This window comes from Malus domestica, chromosome 10 (assembly GCF_042453785.1).
Source record: "Malus domestica chromosome 10, GDT2T_hap1".
Classification (NCBI taxonomy): domain Eukaryota; kingdom Viridiplantae; phylum Streptophyta; class Magnoliopsida; order Rosales; family Rosaceae; genus Malus; species Malus domestica.
The window spans coordinates 4,413,462-4,437,071 of NC_091670.1; the positions used below are offsets into that span (position 1 = coordinate 4,413,462).

A 23,610-nucleotide genomic window follows, 5' to 3' on the forward strand; every position below is an offset into this window, starting at 1 on the left:
TTGTGTAGTATCAACTTTCGGCTATACTTGCAACTACACTCATACATGTTATATTTTAGGGACAATGTTAGCTTGTGAATGAGGATTCATAACTACATGTGTCTTTGCACTCTTTCATTCTTGTTGGAACAATTATATGCTTCTCATAAAAATAAAAAAAAAAATTAAAAAAAAAAATATATATATATATATATACATATATATATATATATATATATATATATATATATCATATCATTTGCGTGCTGCATTTCATTATATTTTTTAAAGCATTTGTTTAGGGGGAGCTTAACAATATGAAAGATGTTCGTTTCTTTCCATGTTTATTCTTTTGATCATTACTTTGATATTCTTTTCCTCCCAATTTCGTCCCCACTTTTATTTTATCACATTTTGTTTTGTTCCACTTATCTTCCGCTGACTGCACCTGATGGTTAACTCTAAGGCCTTTGACCTTTCTAGACAAAAAGGGGGAGAAGTAGGAAGCCTATATTTAGGGGGAGAAGTAGAATTTCGAAAGCCTAGTTGTTTTTGGTTGCTTGCTATTATAGATAAATGCTTTCATTTACAGCAGCATATATCTTTTGTACGTCACAGGTTTTCTTGTTTGAGTGTGTGCAGGTTACAGACTTCAATGTTATGCATGGTCGTTAAGTTTATTAGTTGTCTGTAATACTGTGATAGAGGATTTTGTCTAGGAAATGCCAAAGGGGGAGATTGTTAGGGTAATATTGGCAATCCCTGACAAAATGCCTGAGTCTGTAATAGCTTAGACTTGTTACATATTTACAATTGTAATAGTTTTAGTCTAGGGAGGTTTCTCACACTTTCAATGCGAAGATGTTACTAAAACACGATACTCATCCAGGTACGTTTGCATGCATGCATCCAACTACATTCATCTGATATCTCATGTTATTGTATTTGGGTTAGGACTCTTACCCTTTGTGGGTTTTATCTCTTTAGAATGACTTATCCTTTCTACATTAATTATTAAAACATGATTTCAAAATAATCTGATTGCATGGGAGTTATCTAAATGGTTTTCCATCCTTATCAATTTAATTGGTGAGGTGCCGTGAGGTATACAGGAGGTTAGGGTTTTGTTTTGTTTAAAAGGCAGCCACACATGCATATATTTGGGCGTTCTTTGACAAACAAAAGATAGGCAGCAGCTTGGCGTTTTTGGGAATAAGGAAAAAAATATTTTTGATATTGCTGCTGTCTTGTGGTTTCAATAGCATGTGTTTTTAAAGAGAAAATATTATTTTCATGCTGATTTTCATTTGGTTTTTTATTGAATGTCAATTATGGAAATGTGCCTTGTGATTTTCGTAATTGATTGTTTTTCAAACAAACACTTCATCATATAAACATTCTGCATGATCGAGTTAGCATCCTGCAAAGTTCGAGGGAAAGGTGATTGACGGCTGCGTTAGTGTCGTGCCACTTCAACTCGAAGACTGAAGAAAGATCGAGTAGCAAAGCGCGGAGACAAAGCTGCCAACTGGTATGAGTGTCTAGTTGATGAGTTTTGTAAGTCTTTATGTATTCTTTCTTTCTTAGTGCTTCCTGGCTTGGTAGCCCGAGGATTTTCCTAGTGGTGGGTTTTGCCTCGTAAAATCCTACATCATGTGTGTACTTTTTATTTATCGTTTTAATTTCATATGAGTATGATAGTTTGATATGTGATATGAATATGGATTTAATTTGAGAACTGAAAATTAAATTGAAAATTGAATTGGATTTTTAAATTGGAACCTATTCACCCCCTCTAGGTTAAACTAGTACCCATCCTAGAACTTTCAGAAGGAATACTTGTTCCTCCTTCAAGCTCTCGATCGTCCATGAAAGTCGTAATTCCTTGGCAATTGCACAATTCATGGTATAAATGGGATACAAAACCCTTGCGGGTGTCTACACCCCTGAAACTCAAAAGCACATCATACTTCCATCGAGGAGCTGATTCATTCAAAACACAGGATGTCGAGGCTCTTTGGGTGCTTAATGCCATCGAAAAAAGGTAGTTGATGTAAACAGGTACTGCAAACATGAAACAATAATTGAATGAACAAGTAAAAAGATAGCAGATCAATGCCGAGGCTTTTGGATGTGATATTCACACATCTTTTTTTATTTCTCTCGTATCTTTTTAATTTTCGATCGTCGGATTAGATGAATTAAAGAAGATCAATGACATAAATTAATAAAAAATGCGAAAAAAGTAAAAAAATGTGTATGGATAGCACATCTGTATAATATATTTTCATGTCTCTTTAATTGTCCGTTAATTCGTTTGTTACCAATGTACAAGGCAGTGGATGGTTTTCTTTTGGTTCCCATCAGCAGATTCAGCACAGAGACAAAGAATGGCAGCCTATGCCTTTCGGTTCCTAAAAAACAGACAAAGATGGACACTTGGACAGCCCGAGTTCATCTGTTGGTAGTAGTGGTGATGGTGGTGACCAGACAGTCTAGGGTGGGTCATAGTGTCAGCTAATGAATTATTTTTATAACAAAAAACAAAAAAAGTTAATATGATTGTTAGGATGGGAAAAGGATTTCCGGATCTATTATTCTCACATTTCAATCATTATCGTTTATCTTACGATCATTTTTCATCCGATGTTATTTAAGTTTAATTTAAAATAATAAAAATTAAATAATTTTTTACTATACAATATACTATGAATAGCTGAATTATGAAGATTCCTGAGATCCCCACGTAATGGATCTAGAGGGATCCTTTTTCGTTTGGATGACCTAAACTAAGAGTAAAAGAATAAAAAATTTAGGGTGGTTTGTAGGGTGTTATATCTGTTATATTTTGGTATTTGTATTTCTAAACAAAGATTCAATTGTTAAAATATTCAGCGTATCTCATATTCTCAAGTATCGTAAAAATTTCGTATAAAAAACAATTGGTAATGGTCCAAAAAAAGAAAGAGAAGTTATGGTTAAACGTCACTCAATCTTTTTTCTTTATGTGAAATGTGAGCATTAAGACAATGGTGTAATTAATCTATTACGTGTTATCATGTCACAATGTTAAAACACGGAGGTAAATTTGAGTCACACCTAACGTTTTGGTGCAAGGTAAATCCGTCTGAAAGAAGCAACAGGGAAATCTCCATACAAGAGCTGTCCACTTCCCAATACTCGTTCAAGAGAAAAACCGAAGTTGAAGGACAATTATTTTCCACCAAAAAAGTGGCAGACCGACCATGGCATATTTCCATTCCTTGTTGGGACATGTTATCTTTCTTCTGAGAAAGGATTTCATGTCTCTGTTTTTTTCAAGAGGAAGATAATTATGTCACCCACTATAAAACTTTTCTCATCATTTTGGGTGCGTTTGGTACGCAGACAGAACGGAACGGAACGGGACGGGACGGGACGGGACGGAACGAAGGTGTAATTTTTGAAAAAGACATGGGGTATATTTGTCTTAAAATGGTAAAACATTGTGTTCCACAAACGTGGAACAAACCCGTTCCAGGGGGGAGGTGGAACGCAAAAACACTCAAAATCTGTCCCGTGGAACAGCCCGTTCCACCCATTTTTGGCGCACCAAACGCGGGACGGAACGCCTCGTCCCGTTCCGTCCCGTCCCGTCCCACGTACCAAACGCACCCTTTAGGAACCAGTCTGCAGTGCATGAAACATGTTTCTCCAAAGACACTGACTACAACAATATCAATTAAACTCTACCAAAACAATTGAGGCTAAAATGATCAATTACCCGTTTCTGCCCATAATAGGCAGAAAAATAATTGGATCATATGGTTCTACAAAAGAACTCTTCTTTACTGTCAATCACAACACATAAATAAATTAAAGACATCACTTTGTTAATGTGATAATTTTCTCAAACTCAATCAGACACCCGTTAATAAATAATACAGTGACGGTATGTACGATGAAAAGTATGAGCCACAATATGATCTTTGATATATTTGTATTGAGTGAATTATGTTAATGATAATGTATCTATATAAAAGCACAACAATTTGTTTATACAAGTGTATATATACACAACAACTACATCGTTTTGAGTGTTACTGCATTGTCCTCCTGTAAAAGACAAAATTACAAAAACTACATCGTTTGAAGTGGTACTTTAGTTCGGTTCGGTTTTTGAACCATAAAGCTAAAACCAAACTAACCAATTTCTATTTAGTTCGGTTTTGTATCGATTCGGTTTTTTTCGATTTTCGAATTTTTTAACCAGCCCTATTTTAATCTAGTGTAGCCCTGACTCAAGGGCTCACCAAATTTGTTCCCAGTCAGATGCAATTGATAAGGGTTTTCGATTTTTGTATGAAATCTGAATCCTAAGTAGTATTTGAAACATTAAAACATTAAAACATTGGATCCATATCAATTAATTCAATGTTTACTTATTAGGAATAAGAAAATGAAGGAATGAGAGAACTTAGAAGTATGAAAATGTAAGAGAAGGGAATCGGCTCAACTAGCCGTCCTAGTCGATATGCTTCCTGATATTTTGATATTTGATAACAAATATTAAAGAAAGTTAACATTTTTTCAATTCCTTACGAATTAGTAAATACAAGAGAAAATTTACATAATTACATTCGAAATAGACAACTACTTCCAAAATCAATTTTTTCAATACCAAACCAATATAGTTAGTGATATTTATCTTTTATTTAACTCAAGCCCTATAATGTAAAATATTGTTGTTTATTAAAAAATAAAATAAAAATCAACCTATAGAATTTAGTTTGGTTCGGGCTGTTTGAAAAATGGGCCGAGATCCATTTGCAACCCATATCTCGAACTCCAAGTCCCCGTTACTTCGCTTCCAACGGAATTTGCAGCCCATTTTCCCGCGAGATCCCGCGTCTCCAATCTTCGTCGTTACGTTTTCATCTTCTTTTACTCCTTGGCTTCCTGAATCCGATTCTGGAGCTCCATCGCCACCATCGTCAATCCAAAGATCACATCATGAAGCTTGCTCTTTCCATCCTCTTCCTCTCTCTCAGGCTTCTCCTCTTTTCTTCGTCCTGCCACCGCTAGAGGCGGCCTTCACAGTTCCTACCCTCCAGGTCCCCGTCTCCTCATCTGTCATACACACACACACACACACACACACACACACACATACATATTTGAATACATTCTATATTCATGTGTGTGCGTTTAGTTCTTTGGGAGTTGAAAAACTGAGATTACAAGAACAAGAAGTAAATTGAAAAATTTTCCTTTGATATTTCAGCTACCAAACGGTAGTTAATTATGATCAGATAGATTATCATGCCTATTGCTTCCTTAAATTCTTTACATTTTAGGTGGATTAGCGCTACTAGAAAAGGAAACTAAATCTTTAAGCATTAAGAATTTAGCTAATTGTAAATTAAATGTTGATAGGTTTCGAATTTGGTCCTCGCGCTGGTTCCGGCAGGCAATTGTTTGAAGATAAGGAGTCTCAGACGCGGTATTTATCACTAAAGTTGAAGCTTAGCAGCTTAACAAGAATTATATAGTCTAATTTGATATAATTATGTGTTTACTGAAAATGTGAAAAAAATTGGTGACACAGTGTTGATGTAGCTCAGGGGTACATGACTAACTCTGACCTGGGACAGGCCATTAAGGCGTTCGGCCAAAGATGCAGTAACATTTCTACGGCTTACAGGTGATTACTTGGGCTTGTGCATTTTTAACATTTGCCAGATTATAATTTTACCACTTGTTAGTCGAAATAAAACAATCATATTTGTTAGTGGTAGTTTTAGCTGGATAAATACAGGTTTTAATTGTAGGATTTTGTTTAGGCATCTCATGATGATTATGCTGATTTATTCTTTTTATTCTCCTGTTGAGGGATTTCTCGAATGGATTATCAGTATTGGGAAGAGTTTTATTTATTAGAATAACATCTTGACACACATCTTATGAAGTTGGTAATGTTTGATGTATTATTGCTTGTAGTGGGTAGTAGCAATTTCTGCTAAGCCCGGGGTGGAAGAGCCTGAAGCTGCATTTAAGGTGAATGTTCTGTTACATACAAAAGCATAAACAAAACAATCTTATTTTTTAATATTAATTTATCCAAATTATATCCAAGCCGCCATTTGGTAGAAACTTTTGAATCCTGAAATTTTAATCCTTCCTGTATACAATCAATTTTTTGAAACATGGCAGGATTTTTGAAGGAAAATGCGTTAGCGTCCCCCCTCCCTTCTGTAAATAATAATAACGTAGAAATTATATTTGTTCCATAACCCAGAAAAAGTTATGATTCAAAAGAACAGGAACCTGCTTTGATTCCTTCAAGATTAGCACAAATTAGTCCTTGCAGCTGCTTGAAACTTACCATAGAGCTGTGTAATAAGGATTCAGGCACCAGTAGCTGAAATCTTTTTGCAACAATAACGCAGTATAAGGGTCAGAAACTTAATTACATTGATTGCTTATTAGTGGAAGTTAAAAAAGTGCGATATAGCTTCTAGCTTATTGCACCTTTGAATCCAGAAGGGTGCAATACCTGTTTACCACCGAATTGAGTTGATTCTGGTGTTGGAGAATATCCATCTTCACTCTTTAGAAAAGTTTTATTCATTCCGCTAGTTCAATTATGTTACTTGTCCCTGAGAAAGGACAGACTCTATCAATTGTATGTGTTTTGAGGGCAGTTTTAGTCACAATTTTTTGTTACTTTTTCTCTGATCTTGTGTGGAAAGAAATAAGGGAAATTGCTACGAGCCACTTATGACCACAAGAAATATATAATGAAACTGAGAAGCTGTAATATGACAAAGATTATAATTTATAAGTACATGCCGAAAAATCACGTGCAATTGGATATTTTCATTTCCCTCTTCTTCCTTAAAAAGTTCATTGTTTCTGAATTCGACTGCAACTAATAATATATTATTAATATTTTGTTTTATTGTTAGTCTTTCATTTTCCACCTGCCATATTTCGCGTTTACTGTCGAAAACTGAAGTCATGAATTTCACTTTTTGTCGAAAAAGTTTTGCATACTACGCCGATTTCAATTTATTGAGTGTGTACATACACTGACAGTGTAGTATTTTTGTATTCTGTGTGCTACTTGAAAACTTTATTTTGTTCCTTTTCCATTCCCCAGAATGTAAATCGATTGTTACTCGTTCATGCAATTTCAAGTGATAGTTTGAGCATTTTTTTTAAAATATGCTGGGTGCCTTGTGGATCGTCGTGGTGGGTTTACATCTCGTCCTCCATCATTTGATCCAGATCTTTGAACATAGAAAGTTTCGTTCTTCGAGGTTTCCGAGTCCCTTGCCATTGTACTTTTCTTTTACGTTTTACCAAAGAATCTTTAGAAATAAAAATTCTAAGAATAAGAATGTACGAAAAATCTACAAATGAACAAGAAAACAAAAAACCTTAGATGCGAGAGTCTTCTACGAGTGTGTGACTCAGCTCTCAATTAAAGCACCAATTTGTGGATGCAAATTTCTTCCTCCTTGTTCTTGGACAAAATTGTACCTACAAAACAAATAACATCTTAGGTCAAGGCCAATAGCCTTATGCGTTCACGATGAAGTTAGGGGGGGGTTTGGCCGAAGAGCCTCTGATGCCAAAGTTAGAATTTTGAGGGAAAAGTGCTTGGAGAATTTAGAGAATTTTGCAAGAGAGTTGAATGTTTCATTTATACCTATGATGCCCAATGTTTCTTTCAGAGAATTTTGCAAGAGAGTTGAATGTTTCTTTTGTACGTTGGCCTCAGTGAGAGTGTAGGTTTTGATCATTATTTAATTTTACCTATGATGCCCAATGTGTTCAGGTTTTTAAATGTTTCTTTTATAGTGTGAAACAAGCATGGTGATGTCAATAGTACGTCTTAAAGTGTGTTACTGTAATGTTATGAACATTGCCGATTACTTCTAATATGATTATAGATTTTCGGATGGTGCCTAACAATATGTGTAAGTTCTAAATAACAATATCCCAGAATTTATGCTAACGCTTATTAATTTTTATTTTGCACATATGCTCTTGTCTTTTGCTCTCACTACAATATGTCATTGCGCAAGGAATTTGAGGGAGGGATTACGAATCGAGCTTTCTAGTATGATGGCTTGAAACATTACAACTTATTATAGGTATATTTTCCTTCTGTTTGATATTCATCTATTGTTTCTTAAGACACCTGTTGTAGGTACCCTATAAATGGAGGCATGCAAGATTGGAACTACAAAAATGGTGGCTGTTTTGAATTGACATTGGAGGTTAGTGATAACAAATGGCCTACTGCTAATGAGGTCAGGCATCAGTTAGGGCGGGTGTTTGCAACCTTTAAATATAAAACCATATTCTTTAGCCAAGTATATATGGGGATACGGTTACGCCCTTGGTGTAGCCATTTGTCCAATGGACCTTAGGGGGGTGGGGACGGAACTTTGCATGGTACTGGCTGTTCATATTGTGAATGGTAATATAAAACCACTAATTGTCAATCCATAGTTTGCCTTGCCTTAATTTTTGCACAACAGCACACGTGATTTAATTCCTTGCTTTCCATATTGTGAATGGCAATATAAAAGCAAGCAGCAGAACACCTGAGAAGTATTCAAGGATACAGAGAATGCCTGATCCATCCAAAATTTATATAACATATCTAATGTAGCTCTTTAGTGTTATACTTTTCTTTGTAATTTATGGCAATTTTAAGTTACTTCATTCTTAGATTTTGGTCTTTTCCTGTGTTGAATGTTTTCCTTCATTGCCCTTATTTTCATCTATTGTTCCAGTTTTGACATATCTGCTTTGCAAATAAAAGTATGTTCGGACTTGTTAACGGAAAAGAAGAAAACTATTTTCAGACTACTCCTGGAAGTTTTCCTCTCTTTGCTAGTCATTTGTGAATTTTTTTCGCTTTGATTGTGATTATGTAGAGAACCTAGACACACGCCATTCAACTGGAGGCTTCTGTGTATACTTGGGTGAAAACTTAATATCGTGGAGGCTTCTGTGTATACTTTGATTATGATTTGCTGTTTTAAAGTTTAAACTTCAAAACTACCGTGTAAAAAGGGTTTTAAAAAAATTAGTATGATTTTCTGTTCTAAGTTTTACAACAACCTTTCCAATGATCTCAGGAAAAATACTCTCAATGCTTATTTTTTGCATCACCAAAGCCAAGTTTTAATCAAACCAAAGTTGTTGAGCAAAAAGTGTTGTTTCCTTAGCAACGTTTCTGTTTCTGGACTACAAGTTTGCATTAGTTACAAAATCAGACAGAAACAAATCAATTTCTGCCAGAGTACAGAAATTTGAATTCAACCCTTGGTGTACATGTTAACGCTAATGGCTTCATCAGAAAATGAACCTTAAGATCAGGACTGACAGAGCAGCCCCCATGGCGTAGCGCGTTTCCAAGGTACCCACTTGCTGCATTGGGCAAGATGATCAGATTGTTAATCAATCTTCTTAATGCCCAAGTAATCTGCAAAAGTGTTTATACATCAACATTCTTATCCACTCTGCATTTCAGTAAATATAGCCATCTTAATATATAGCTCGAGAGATTGATTACATTAACTAAGATGTCGAAACAAAAAATAATTTTGATGACAATTAAGCTAATGTGATAAATCGATGGTTACTTGCATTTTTTGTGACATGGTGACTAGTTACAACGCCTTTTGCAAATTTTTTCTGTGTCGTTGAAGCTAACACTTCCAGGTCCACTTGGAGCTGCCTTGTCACGATATTCGCGTGTTCGTTTCAGTAGTTTTTGGTTGAGTTCTTTCAAATCTTGCTCGTACACCAAACGAGCCCCACACTTCTTCACCATATTCAAGTCTGCCTTTAGTTGTCCCTCGATATCAAAAAAATAAGTTTCGAATAAACACTGTTCCTGAAGACAATCTTCACGACGTTGATTTCTATAACGACGCAGATAAAATACCCACAGGTGTTCTGACGCAACAGACCCTATGCGGTTGATCAAAACTCTATGGCTAAAATGTGCATCTGAATACCAAATTTCGAATCTATCATAATGACAAAGGGCAGCTGGATTTGCCAAGTTTTGCTTAGGGTCTTGAAAAACAACACAGAAGGCAATCCCAAGCCAGTTGGTACATGATGGTGGAGGAAGCTCCACATTTATTGAATGTCCCACACTTTGATTACTGAACCACTCTGGAATTTCACTTCCAGGGATTACAACTTTCAATCCCTGTAGCAGAAGAAAGATCAATTATTTAGAGAGAGAGAGAGTACCTGAATGACAAATATTAGAATCCTATTAATAGAGAGAGAGAGAGAGAGAGAGAGAGAGAGAGAGAGAGAGAGAGAGAGAGAGAGAGAGAGAGAGAGAGAGAGAGAGAGAGAGAGAGAGAGAGAGAGTACCTCAATGACAAATATTAGAATCCTATTAATCAAGTCTTCATCTTGAACCAATGCAATGCAATTCCGGCAAGTGACATAATCACCATAAAAACTGGATGGACCTGACAACCTTCGTAAGGAAGTGCAATTGTCCAGATTTACTCTTAGTCCTCTGTTTGATGGAAGAGGAGGCAATTTTTGAAGGCTTATACACCCCTCCAGATCAAGACTGAAAAGTTTAGAAAGGCGTCTAAAGCTTTCAGGTAGACTGACGAAATTATTTCTACTAAGATACAATACTCCCAGTAAGGACAAGCAGCCAATATCATCGGGGATATCCCCCTCCCGGAGATTACAATTCTCTAGAGATAACTCTGTCAAAGAGCATAAATGACTTAGAGAAGACAACACCAAACGCCAACAAGGAGGAGGATCAGGGTGACTCTTTTCAAGTCCAAATAAGCGGCGAAGGCCCCACCCATCCCTTGCTTTACCATCCGATCCACAAGCGGCTATGTCAGAATTTGTCTTAAATACTAGACGTTTGAGATTTTTCATGCTCACAAGCGGCTCTGTCATAGTGGGTCCCCAGCAAAGCGCCTCTAAGTGATCCATGTCTCCTGGGAGTTGGTCAATCTTTGAGCATCCACTCGCACTGAGATATCTAAGAGACTTCAAATTACAAATCGCCCTTGGAAGGTTCAAGAGATTTTTGCAATTCCTTACATGCAATTCCTTGAGGCCAACCAGATGTCCAATTGATGAAGGTATTTTCTCAATCGCAGTCCCATCTAAGTGAATCCGCAATACATTCTTCATCTGCTCCCCAAATTCTGGAATCTTTTTCACATTTGAGCAGCCATCAAGATCGAAAGTCTCAAGAGAATCCATTTCAACCTCACTTGGAAGGCTATTAATGCTTTCACAGCCATTAAGAAGCAAATGTTTAAGTCTTTTGAGGATTGCAATAGACGGGTGTATCTCAACTAAATTTTTACAATCCCGAAGGATCAACCTCTCAAGATTTGGAATACCACTGAAATCTGAGATACTCTTCAATTTATAGGAATTGCTAATATCAATATGTTTTAAGTTGGGTAAGTCCTGCACAACATCACCGACAAGGTTCAGATCATATACTTAGCTTCCACAACCTTAAAGTTTATTCAAAATAATAAATAAATATATGATTATTTTGTAAATTAAATAGCATTTATTCTCAATGAATATGGAAGAAATTTGGAACCTTCGGAATTGTACAATAAAAAAATATCAAGCGTTCCTTAATTTTAAAACTCCAGAAAAATTAAATAACACGTCTATTATTTTTTAAAATAATATATGTGTTAAAATATCATTTGACAAAATCAAAAAGTGAGTATTGACTAGTGAGTAACCAATATTATCTTTTGTTCATAACTACTCTTACCATTTTTCCCTCCCATAGACGAACAAGATTGCTATTACGCATCTCAAGTTTAGCAAGCAAGTGCGGGCGAAAGTTGGTTGGAAGAAAATTAGAAGGATACCAACTCCAATTTATAATTCTCAAGGAACATGGAAGAAATTTGGGGCCTGAAGAAAATATCAAATTATCGAATTCCAAAAACCTCAGTCCATCCATCTTTGAGAAGGCTTCGCAATTCCACTGGCGTACCTCTTCTACTTTGAGCAGGCGTAAGGATATGGCTTCAATTGCTCCTGTTCCCTAACATTTAAAGGAAAAAAGGACGAATTAATTTCATATAATAATATAGTGTCAAAAGAAATCATATCTTCTTCCAAACTTAGTATTTAACTTCTTACCGTATTCGTCGTAAATATATGATCAATGTCATTGTAAAGCCACAACCTACTACGTTGACCAGGCTCTTTAGACTCTTGAACAATAACTGTCCATGCCATTTCTTGAATCAAATCATGCATTCGTATGCATTTTTCATGATCTTGATAGATGAGAGATCTCTCAATTAGTACATCTATCATACTACTACTAGAGATTCCAAAAGAATTATCTAGCATTTTAATTACTTCATTCGTGTACTTCCCTTTGTGGAAACATGCAACGTCGAGAAAAATTCTCTTCTCCCACTCTTCTAGTCCATCATAACTTATTTTAAGTTTATCAAAAATTGCTGGATTAGGAATTTTTGACAGATTATCCCACACACTATTCCAAGTATCTAGCCTTCTCTTAAACAATGCTAACCCCAAGGTTTCAAGAGCTAATGGAAGGCCTCCAGCATAATTAATGAAATACGTTGACAGTTCCCAAAACCCATCCTTAGGCAGATTTTTCTTAAAGGCATGAAGGCTAAACAGTGCAAGAGCTGCGCCTTTATCTAACACTTTGACATTATGACATAATGTTATGTCATGCTGGACTAGCAGACGTTCATTTCTAGTTGTAATGATAATTCTACTTCCCATGCCAAACCAATCTTCCTTTCCAGCTAGTACTTGTAGCTGGTTTATGTGATCCACATCATCAAGTACAAGAAGAACTTTTTTGTTGCGCAAGCACTTCTTAGTGAAAATGATTCCGCGCTCTTCATCCCAAATTTCTTCAATCTTTTCCCTCAACACCGGGAAAAGAAGTCTTTTTTGAAGATCAACATTAGAAACCTCTCTAAGGTTGCCGAGAAAGCAGTGAACTTCAAAATGATGAAAGATTCTATCATAAACAAGCTTAGCAAGGGTTGTCTTACCTATGCCACCCATCCCCGTTATCCCTATAAAGCGTACATCATTGACATCATGAGCTAATAGAGAACTTAGTTGCCCAAGCCCAAAATTAACCCCAACTAATTTTTGTGAGGAATCTAACAACGGGAGTGTAGCTTGCACTTTCCTCCACACACTTTTGACGATTTTTTGTATAAGCTCACTTTCACACCTACATGGTATAAAATAACCATTGAAAAAACATAAACGAAGCATTCAATTTTGACTCTACTAAGACATGGGAAATTAAAGTTGTTCATGCTTACTTAGATTCCTTCGAAGTCCAACCACAAATTTTGGACACTCGCTTTAGATCAGCTTTCCATTGGAGCACCTTCTTTTTGCCTTCGATACTGATCAACTTTTCTTCATGCTCCGCGAAGGCTTCGGCAAAACATCCCCGTTGATTTCCGACGTCAGATGGATCTGTCTGATAAAAGACCGGCAGAACTGAGTTCCTGGCTTCCATGCATTGAAGAATGGTTGTAAGTTCATCCAAGCACCATTTGGAAGAAGCATAGTTTGGTGAGAGAACAGCAATTGCAATATGCGATTCTTTGATCGCACTTGGTAGCGCAAGATGAATACTTGTTCCTCCTTGAAGCTCTCGATCGTCCATGAAAGTCGTAATTCCTTGGCACTTGGACAATTCATGGTGTAAGTGGGATACAAAACCCTTGCGTGTGTCTACACCCCTGAAACTCAAAAACACATCATACTTCCATCGAGGAGCTGATTCATTGAAAAGAAAAGATGCCGAGGCTCTATTGGTGCTCAAAGTCAATGCCATCGAAGAAAACAGTTGTTGTAATCGGGTATTGCAGACAGTAACTGAATGAACAAGTAAAAAGATAGAAGATCAATGTTTTAGATTTATAAAAAGAATTTGAAACTTTAAATCTTCTTTTGGTAGTGGATGTACTTGCAGTCGCAGGGTGGAGAGATACTAGGGGATCTAAAGGTGAATTATTAGCTGGAGGATTGAAGGAGGACGGCGTGGGGTTGGCAGAAGGGACGGGTGGAGTGGGAAGTGTTTTGGCAGGAAGATGTGATGGAGGTGAAATAGGGGTGGCAGAAATGGGTATAGGTGATGGAAGTGGGGTAGGTGTAGGACATGGGGTAGCATTAGGGATGGAAGAGATAGGTGTAGGTAATGTCGGGGAAATGGGTTGAAAAGTAGGCATGGTGGGGGTCAATATTAATTATGATGTTAGGTGAGGAGGGAGAAGAAGAAAACGGAGTAGAGATGGTTTCTTTATAGGGAAAAGTAGTTTCATCAAAAACAACATAACGTCACAAGAAGACGCGACATAGGTTGAAAAGTGGGCATGGGGGGGTCAATATTAATTATGATGTTAAGTGAGGAGGGAGAAGAAGAAAACAGAGTAGAGGTGGTTTCTTTATAGGGAAAAGTAGTTTCATCAAAGACAACATGACGTGACAAGAAGACGCGACCGGTAAACATATCTAGACACCTATAAGAGCAAGTCCACCCTTGTGGATTGCTCGGGGGACAGGCACCAGGAAAGGGCCTGAGGCCCGGTGGACAACCCTCTAGCCTTGGAAAGCCCGAGTGAAGGTGGGAGCTCGAGCACAAGGGGGGTGGGGAATTGACAGGCCTGCAGCCCGAGGGCCAAGAATTTTTTTATTTTTTTTGTGTCAGCCCGAGGGCCTGCAGCCCCATTTCCATTTTTTTATATTTTATATTATTTAAACAAACAAAAAAAACTAATATTTTATTACTTATTACCAGGGGGAGGGCTCCAAGGGTGGAGATGTAAAAGGTAATTACTGTTCATTAAAGACAGTTACTATTTATTAAAGGCAGTTACTGTTCAATAGGATGGATTCAATAGTGGATTGCCAGGGGGGAGGGCTCTAAGGGTGAAGTTGCTCTAACCTTGTTGATTTAATGAGTAACCAAGAAAGACACAACGGGTAGAACGAAACTGTAATTTATTGGAGTTGTATGGCTTAAGATATGGGAAACATGCACAACCAAATATTTTAAGAATATTATAATGAGGAGTTTTGAGAAAGGTTTTTGAAATGGGGACTCATCATTCAAGACCTTAGTGGGTAATTGATTGATTAAATAAGTTGCAGTATGAAAAGCATCATCCCAAAAGGAAGTGGGTAATGATGCGTGAGCAAGAAGAGTAAGACCGGTTTCAACAATATGACGATGTTTACGTTCTGAAATACCATTTTGTTCGGAATGATGAGGACATGTGAAACGATGATATATACCATGATAAGTAAAAAAAGTTTTGAAATTATTATTAATATATTCACTGCCACCATCGGTTTGAAAGGATTTGATTGTGGTGCTAAACATGTTTTCAACTAATTTTTTAAAATTTACAAAGGTAGAAAAAACATCTGATTTTAGTTTTAATGGATATAGCCAGGAGTATCTAGAAAAGTCATCAATAAATACTACATAATACTTAAATCCATTGATTGAAACAGAAGGAGAAGTCTGTAGACATCGGAATTTAGGTAAAATAAATGTTGATCAATAATTAAAATTTCAACGTTTATGTGTCACATGAATTTTACACATAGCATGTGACTAAACGAAAAATCAAAATAAATCGGAAAAGTCATCAAACGGGACACATGTCAACACCTGGCAGAAATGATTTATTTCATCTGATTATTTAAATAAAAAAAAATCAAGTTTTGAAATTCTATAAATAGAAGGCCAAGGCATTCATTTTTAGAGACCAATTCACCTCACACCACAACCTTGAAGCTTTGAAACTCCAAGGCTCCCAAGCAAATCCCAAAGGATCAAGAAAGCTTTATTCGTTCTTCATCAAATCCTCATTCAAAAGTAAGCCCCAACGGTCCTTGAAGAACTTCCACTAATTCAAGATCAAGCCTTCCCCCCCACGGCCCTTGAAGAAAGTGTTCATCATTCATCATTCATTCATCCCTAGATCAAGCCCCGACGGCCCTTTGGATCAACAACATCAAATCCACCCATTACAAAGATAGAATCAGAGGCTAAATTTGTAGAAGAGATTGTAACCCCTAAATCATCAATACAAATATTATTTTGTACACGTGTTTCTTGTCTCGTTCATCGCAGGAATTTCCGTGTTTACAAATTTGTCACGCTCGATGGGACAATCTCTACCTCTCATCTCTATCTTTGAATCCGCAAAAAGCACAAATGGCATCAAAGAAGGCTCAAGTTGTTCTCGCAGCCAATGCAAGGAACAAGAGCGTCATCACCGCAGGCGGTGTCACTTCGGGCATCACAACTCGAAGCAAGGCAAGAGCTCTTTCTGCCGCCTCTTCCACCCCTGCATCAACTCCGTCGAAGGAACAAGAGCACCTGAGGCACGAGCCTGTGATCACCCTGGCCTCGCTAAGGGCGCCAAAGAAGGAAAGCCCAATAAAGTACTCCGGTTGCATGCTTTCCGATGCCGACTCAAGCAGTAACTCAGCCATGCAAGTCATGACTACTGGAGTGACTTCAATCGATGAACAGCTGGCTCATATGAATGAAGCGATCGCAAGGCTAACACGGATTGTGGAAGAAAAGGACCAGCAAATCGCCGCACTCGTCAATCAACTAGACGTAAAGCCCGACGTGAAAATCAAGCAAGGGGATGATTCAGTAAAGAAGGAAAACGACGAGGATGAAGAGCCTCCGGTGGAGAAAATCGATGTGAAGCTGGAGTCAGGCCAAGCAACGGCACTCATGGGATCTCTTTCTATCCAACAGCTGCAAGAGATGATCGCCAGCACCATCAAGGCACAGTATGAAGGAAGTTCACATGACTCCGTACTAAACTTAAAACCCTACTCCAAGAAAATCGACGCTTTGAAAATGCCAAGGGGTTATCAGCCACCAAAGTTCATGCAGTTCGATGGAAAGGGAAACCCAAAGCAACACGTCGCCCATTTCATTGAGACTTACAACAACGCATTACCTCGCTAAGTAGTTTGTACGCTCACTGAAAGGAAACGCCTTTGAGTGGTACACGGACCTAGAGCCTGAATCCATCAACAGTTGGGAGCAATTGGAAAAGGAATTCCTCAACCGCTTCTACAGCACCCGCCGCACCGTGAGCATGCTAGAGCTGACAAGCACGAAACAATGGAGGGATGAGCCAGTCGTGGACTACATCAACCGATGGCACAATTTGAGCCTTGACTACAAGGACAAGCTCTCGGAGATCTCTTCGATCGAGATGTGCGTCCAAGGCATGCAATGGGGGTTACACTATATCCTTCAAGGCATCAAACCACGGACATTTGAAGAGTTAGCCACCCGTGCCCACGACATGGAGCTAAGCATTGCCCATCTTGGGAAGAAAGAGCCGATCACCGACTTCAAGAATGATAAGGTGTTCTCCCCAAATGTAGACAAGACTGGGAAGAAACCCCCTAAAGAAGCGTTCACCGTCAGCACTACGCCCGTCAAGATCGCCTATGCGCCTATCAAGATCTCCTCCAAAACCAAAGCAAAGGAGATAAAGAAAAGTGAGCCTCCTCGCACCCAAGAAAGGTACAAAAGCACATTGAGGGAATTGGAGCAGAAGGTATACCCTTTTCCTGACTCAAACATGGATGCAATGTTAGACGACTTGCTAGAAAAGAAGGTAATCGAGCTACCCGAATGCAAGCGGCCTGAAGAAATGAATCGCATAAACGATCCTAAATACTGCAAGTACCATCGAATCATGAGCCATCATGTGGGTAAATGCTTTGTCCTCAAAGAGCTCATCATGAAGCTAGCACAACAAGGGCGAATCGAGCTCGACCTCGAAGACACGGCCGCAACACATACTACTACAATTGCATTTGGATCTTTCGATCCCGTGCCTCTCCAAGCAGTACCTGACCATTCCTATCAATGCTCAAGTTGCACGATACCTTCTGCGCAACCATCGCTGGGGGCAAACGAACAAGATACACATACCGATGATGAAGAAGGATGGACATTGGTGACCTACAAAAAAACAAGGAAACCAAAACCACAAGCCACAAGACAAAAGGTGGAACAAGTGAGAAAGCACCGTCGCCGCAACAGTAGGAAGCCCAAAAGAAACGTAAAAGTTGATAAGCCAACGTATGCTGGGGAACCTATGGAGCAAGAGCCACGTATTCCTGTCTCCTTGCACGAGTACTTCCCGAATGACTTCTTCCAACAGTGCACTATCGCTGCATCCCACATGGTCGAAGTAGAAATAGAAGAACCTTCAAAAGGCAAAGATATCACCACTGAGGGAGAAAAAACTCTCACGCTCGAAGAAGGTCTGCCAACACACTTTAGCATTGAGGAAGCGCTACGATTACTAAAGAAGATGCGAATAGCATTAGCAGCGGTCTTGGAAAGTCCCAATGACCACGAAGTGCAAGAAAGCAAGAACGAAGGCTTGAAGCTTCGACCACATGAATGTGCCACATGCTGTGCCATCGAGGACGCAATCCATTTCACCGACGAAGACTTGCTGCTAGGATCCAAGCCTCACAACCGTCCTCTCTTCGTCTCTGGGTACGTAAGGGAGCACAAAGTCAACCACATGCTTGTGGATGGTGGATCAGCCATAAACATCATGCCAAAGTCAACAATGACTACAATCGACATCAAGGCGGATGAACTGTCCCTAAGTCGTCTACTAATCTAAGGTTTTAATCAAGAAGGACAAAGAGCGATGGGCATGATCCGAGTGGAGATGACTATTGGTGAACTCAAGTCAAGCACGATATTCCACGTGATTGATGCAAGAACTTCCTACGGCTTGCTCTTAGGAAGGCCTTGGATCCATGCAAATTGAGTAGTACCGTCCACCCTTCACCAATGCTTAAAATTCTACCGAGAAGGAGCGAAGGTGATCTATGGCGACACCAAACCATTCACCAAAGCCGAATCACATTTCGCAGATGCCAAGTTCTACATGGATGAAGACATGGTGCCTGAAGCTCTTCCAAAAGAGATCAAATCCACGGGCAAAACAACACCTAAAAAGCAAGAGTGGCAAGCCATGCCCAAGAAGCAAGAAGAAGAAGCCATGTCGTCTTCAAGAAAGAACGATGATGAGCTTGCTAAACCTGCAACAACCAAAGGGAATAGGACGCCCTCAAATGGACTAAACACACCTGTTTTCCGATACATCCCGATGTCAAGAAGAAATAATGGTCAATCCCTATTCAAAACTGAAGCAAGCAAAACCGATGCACAACGGTACATGGATAATGTAAAGTTCCTCAAGACGAATGCAGTTTTACCTCTGACACAGCTAAGCAATGCTAAGGTTGCAAGATTACCACAAGGCTTCGTAAAAGCTCTACCAAAGGGGGTGGAACCAAGCTTTCTCCCAACCAAGAGGACCGAAGAAGGTTTTGATCTAAATGCCTACAAACTCATGTCAAAAGCTGGGTACGACTTCGCTTCTTCTTCGAATCTTGGAAAGAAGGTTTCAAACACCGTCAACAATAAAGAACGTGACCTCACTGAGACTCAAAAGAAGTTGAAGAAGCATGGTTACGGAGTTAACAACAACAAACCTGGACTTGGCTTCACACCAAATGCACCCGTGAAGATTTCAAGCAAAGCGAAAAATGCTAGCACTCAACACATTAGCGTGAGCATTGAACAAGATCGAGAGGAGCCTAAATCTGCCCCTCAAACGCCAATCTTCGATAGGATGAATCGTTCAAGACCCAGAACGTCAGCCCTTGATCACATTGGTGGTCAAAATCGAACCTCCGTCTTCAAGAGGCTTAACATGCCAACATCTCAAAGCTCTATTTTTGAAAGGTTGTCAAAACCTAGGAAGCAAAGCAACACGGCTAGCTCTCCTCCTCGTCAGTTTGCTTTGGAAAGACTTGAAGAAAACATGAAGTTTTCTGGAAATAGGGAAACAACGTCAAAGGAAGAAAAGCTCGACAGGCTAGCAGAAAAAGGCGATATTCGAAGCTCAATTCCTTCAAGGATGAAGGGTCAAGCAATCTTGGAGGTTGACGCAAATGGACCACTGATAGTAAGAAGGCGCATCATCATCCACACGAGACAATCTTCATACCAACAAGCCCAAGAGGATGACACTGAAGGGGAGATCCAAGACATCTTCCCCGTCACAATCTAAAAAGGCAAAAGAGACGAAATCCCTAAGGAAGACGTCACTTCTATTTCTTTCGACTCAAAGTCGCCACCTCGATCGCTGGGGGCATGCTCCAAGTCAAACGAAGTTGAAGGAGGGACTTATGTTGCTTCAAAGAAATTACACATGAAGCCTACGTCGCATTCACAAGTGCACCAATCGAAAAAAGGGCAAAGCAGCTTTCGCCAACCTCTAAAGCAATGTGAAAGTGTTGAAGATGAGGAAATTTCGACACAAAGGTCGACCATGCGCGATCTCTTATTCCTCAGAAAATTATTCAGCTACTCGGTCAAGGCTCCTTGCTATAAAGATGGCAAGGAACTCCTCTCTAGGCAGCAACCGTCTCTTCCACAAGTTCACCAATGGGAAAAGGGGTAAAGCAGCTCATGTCAACCTCCAGAACAATGTGAAAGTGTTGGAGATAATGAAACTTTGACACAAAGATCATCCATCCCCGTCGTGATACGTGACCTCTTCCCAGAAGACTTCTTCAACTACTCAGTCGAGGCTCTTTGCTATGAAGATTGCGAGGAACGACTCTCCCGGATCGCTTAACAAACCAGTACAAGCTCCTCGCCTGCATGAGCCTAAACTGTTCATGGCACCAACATAAAAGGCGACAACAAACGCTCCTTGCCTGCACGAGCTGAAACTGCAAACGGCACCAAATGCTCATTGTTCGCACGAGCCTAAACTGCATAAACTAAAGCTCCTGGCTCGCAAGAGCATAAACTGTGTACGGCACAATCATCATAAAATAAATAAATAAATAAATAAAAAATAAATAAAAAAATGCATTTGAACTACGTTATGACTTGATCTCTTCTTTGGAAGGGTACGTAGGCGGCTTGAACATTTAATTTCGAGTTCAGTCATATCAAAATAAAAAAATAAATGTTTTATTCAAGGTGACTAATGATAGTGAATTTTATTACAAAGGCAACAATTTCTTTGTACAAAAAAATAAAATAAAATTATTACAGTTTGTTTTTAAAAAAAAAAAAAATATACAGGTTAAAGGGTCTTTCTACATTTAAGACCCGGACCAAATCAAAGAAGACAGAAGTTGAGACCCATCAAAAGGAGGTCATCCATGCCCAAGTAACAGCCTCCAAGCCCAAATTCCCTCCCACTTCCTGCAAGTTCTCGATTCGTCCAGGCTCGTCTCTCCAAAGCTAGCGAGCCCAACCACATCCAGGCCCAATCTCCACGCGTCTCCCTTCAGCTCTTCTCTACCGACAGAAAAAGAGTCAAAGCCCAGGCCTCTCTCCAATTTACTGGCCCAGAAGCCCAGAGACCGGCTGATGCCATAGGCCACGCAAGAGGCCCATTCTGCTTCTTCTTCATCGATAGGATCATGTTGATGACCTTCAACGTGCCGGATTCGTCAAGGTCGACCTAGCCGCACTCTCTGATTTCACCCAGCTGCAAATCCAAATGACTCGGACACCAACCATCATCTTCACCTCTCTCTTCTCCACCTGCGTTGCTCTCTTCCCCACTTCTCTCTCCTCAAGCAGCACCCAACCAAGTGGACAATGCGAAGTTAGACGAAACGAAGAGATCGAGTCGGACCCCAACCTGTCATTCGAGTGACCCAGGACCCAAGTTCATTTTTTTTTCTCGAGCATTTTCATTCTCGAGACATCAAACAGCGCTGACTAGAAGTGATTTTCAAGATCTCTCTGCAGGTCACCATTCACACCGCTACGAAGCTTCCCAGTCGTCTGACTGGTCGTGACGTTGTTGCACCAACCTCTCTTCTCTCTATCTTTCTCACACCCAAGAGGAAGATCCGCCTCCCTCGCTGCTTAATGTACCCAATCAATCTCACTAGGTATAGAATCGGCGGTGAAGAATTGGAAGAAAGACGACATATTTCAGCTACGTTGAGAAATTGGGAAGAACCCATTTTCTCAATTCGCGAGATTATGCAGCAACCAGCAGTTGGATGAGCTGGAGGATCCCTCTCCAAGTTATTCTTCTCCTCCGCTTTCATCTTCAACCACTTCCTCGTCATCAATATCCTCGCCGCTTATCTATCGCTCCGCCGACACACCCAATCGCAGCAAGACTTGCGAATCTCCTCCATCTTCTTCCCGGTCGTCTGCCTGGCCATGATGTCGCTCAGCGCAACAACCATCAAACCCCTATCAACAAATTGATGACAATGATGATGAAATCGAAGTTGTGAAGTCCCTGCCAGAGCCACTTCGTGAATTTGCTTCGAAGTTTCCTATTGAATTGGCTTCAAAAGCTGCATCATCCAATCTGGTGTTTACAGAGCTTGTTAATTGCTTCTCGAAGATGGGCTTGTCGTACTTGATTCCAGATGCCCAAGTTCAGACCGCTGGAGATTCGGGCAAGCAAAGCGGTGCTTCTAAGAGTCGTGTGGATCCCTTAGCTGCTTCTAAGTCAAACGATCTGAAAAGTCGTGGCAGCGCAGTGGTCGAAGACGCGGAGGGGTTGTAGAGGCAATGGATGGAGAACACGAATGAAAGACTCGTCAGGAATCTTCCCCGACAGGATCACGACAACGTCGTCGCAGGGGTGCACCACCTTGCGGGTGGCAGAGTTGCTGGTGTCAAGGCTTGGGACAGAGACATCTTTCCAGGTAGAGTGGCAGCAGACGGTGCGACAACATCTGATCTAACGACAAAAGGCTGAAGTGTCTGAGTTTGTGCGACTCGGTCGAGTTCCTGAATGCATTGAAGCTTGAGGAATGACGTGAATGATATGGGCATGTTTCTTGTTTCTAAGGGCTGCAAAGGTCTACAGTCAGTAAGACTCTATGGGTTCTCCAAAGTCAGTGACCGCCGTCAAACGACTAGCCGGTCATGAGCTCGACGACTTACACTCTGCCTTAAGCTCTAGCTGCTTCTGCACCTCCGTCATGGCTGCTGCCTTTGAATGTGATTGACAAAACCAAAGTTTGTCAACTGACACCCAAAGACCTCCTCCATCTTCTTGCCTCTGCTGCTGCATTTGAAACCGGAAAAAAAAAAAAAAAAAAAAACTTCAACGACCACTGTCAAACGACTAGCCGATCATGAAGCTCGACGCTTTGCACCGCTTCAGTACCTCCAACTTCTCCTTTCCCGCTACAGGTGGCCGCTTTTCGTCCGATGCTGCGCACATATATATACATATATAAATCATAAAAAAATAAAAAAAAATAAAAATAAAAAGGAAAAAAAAAATTGGTGCAGTGGCGATGCAAGGCGATGCAAGGCAACAAGCAACGCAGTGGCTGAAGCTGTGTAATGAGTGTACAAGCAAAGGAGCAATCCCATATATGTATAATAATGGTCTCCTGAGAAGCAAATGAAATGCAGTGACTATTCAAATGCAGGTCCATGACTGTGCAGTCCATGATGATCTCTCAAGCGTCACTGACCCACATAAGCAA

General features: G+C 39.7%; 1 protein-coding gene and 1 long non-coding RNA gene across 4 annotated transcripts; one reads left to right on the plus strand and one right to left on the minus strand.

Moving 5' to 3' along the window:
• Positions 1-4,832: 4,832 nt before the first annotated feature.
• Positions 4,833-8,982, plus strand: LOC103444730 (uncharacterized). Of its 3 annotated transcripts, XR_001791087.3 has the most exons (6): positions 4,833-5,072; positions 5,395-5,461; positions 5,567-5,662; positions 5,959-6,015; positions 8,164-8,279; positions 8,913-8,982. It is a non-coding gene; the product is annotated as an uncharacterized lncRNA (long non-coding RNA). The 3 variants fall into 3 exon arrangements; XR_530683.4 differs by lacking the exon at positions 8,913-8,982 and having other exon boundaries at positions 4,837-5,072; positions 8,177-8,478; XR_530682.4 differs by lacking the exon at positions 8,913-8,982 and having other exon boundaries at positions 4,838-5,072; positions 8,164-8,478.
• Positions 8,983-9,505: 523 nt separating this feature from the next.
• LOC103411952 (TMV resistance protein N) lies at positions 9,506-14,017 on the minus strand. Its single transcript, XM_029109385.2, has 5 exons — positions 13,344-14,017; positions 12,160-13,249; positions 11,783-12,061; positions 10,375-11,457; positions 9,506-10,201 (listed from the first exon to the last, which is right to left on the minus strand). Exons 1-5 carry the CDS (start codon positions 13,865-13,867, stop codon positions 9,647-9,649), a joined length of 3,531 nt encoding a protein of 1,176 aa, XP_028965218.1. The 5' UTR covers positions 13,868-14,017; the 3' UTR covers positions 9,506-9,646.
• Between the last annotated feature and the right edge of the window lie 9,593 nt (positions 14,018-23,610).

Bases quoted from the DNA above. Each gene is read 5' to 3' on its own strand.
- LOC103411952 (XM_029109385.2), bottom strand. From the start codon at position 13,867: ATGGCATTGACTTTGAGCACCAATAGAGCCTCGGCATCTTTTCTTTTC. The intron at 12,062-12,159 runs GTAAGAAGTTAA...TTTAAATGTTAG, and splicing joins ATATATTTACGACGAATACG to GGAACAGGAGCAATTGAAGC. The intron at 11,458-11,782 runs GTAAGAGTAGTT...GATGTTGTGCAG, and splicing joins GTCTATGGGAGGGAAAAATG to GACTTACCCAACTTAAAACA.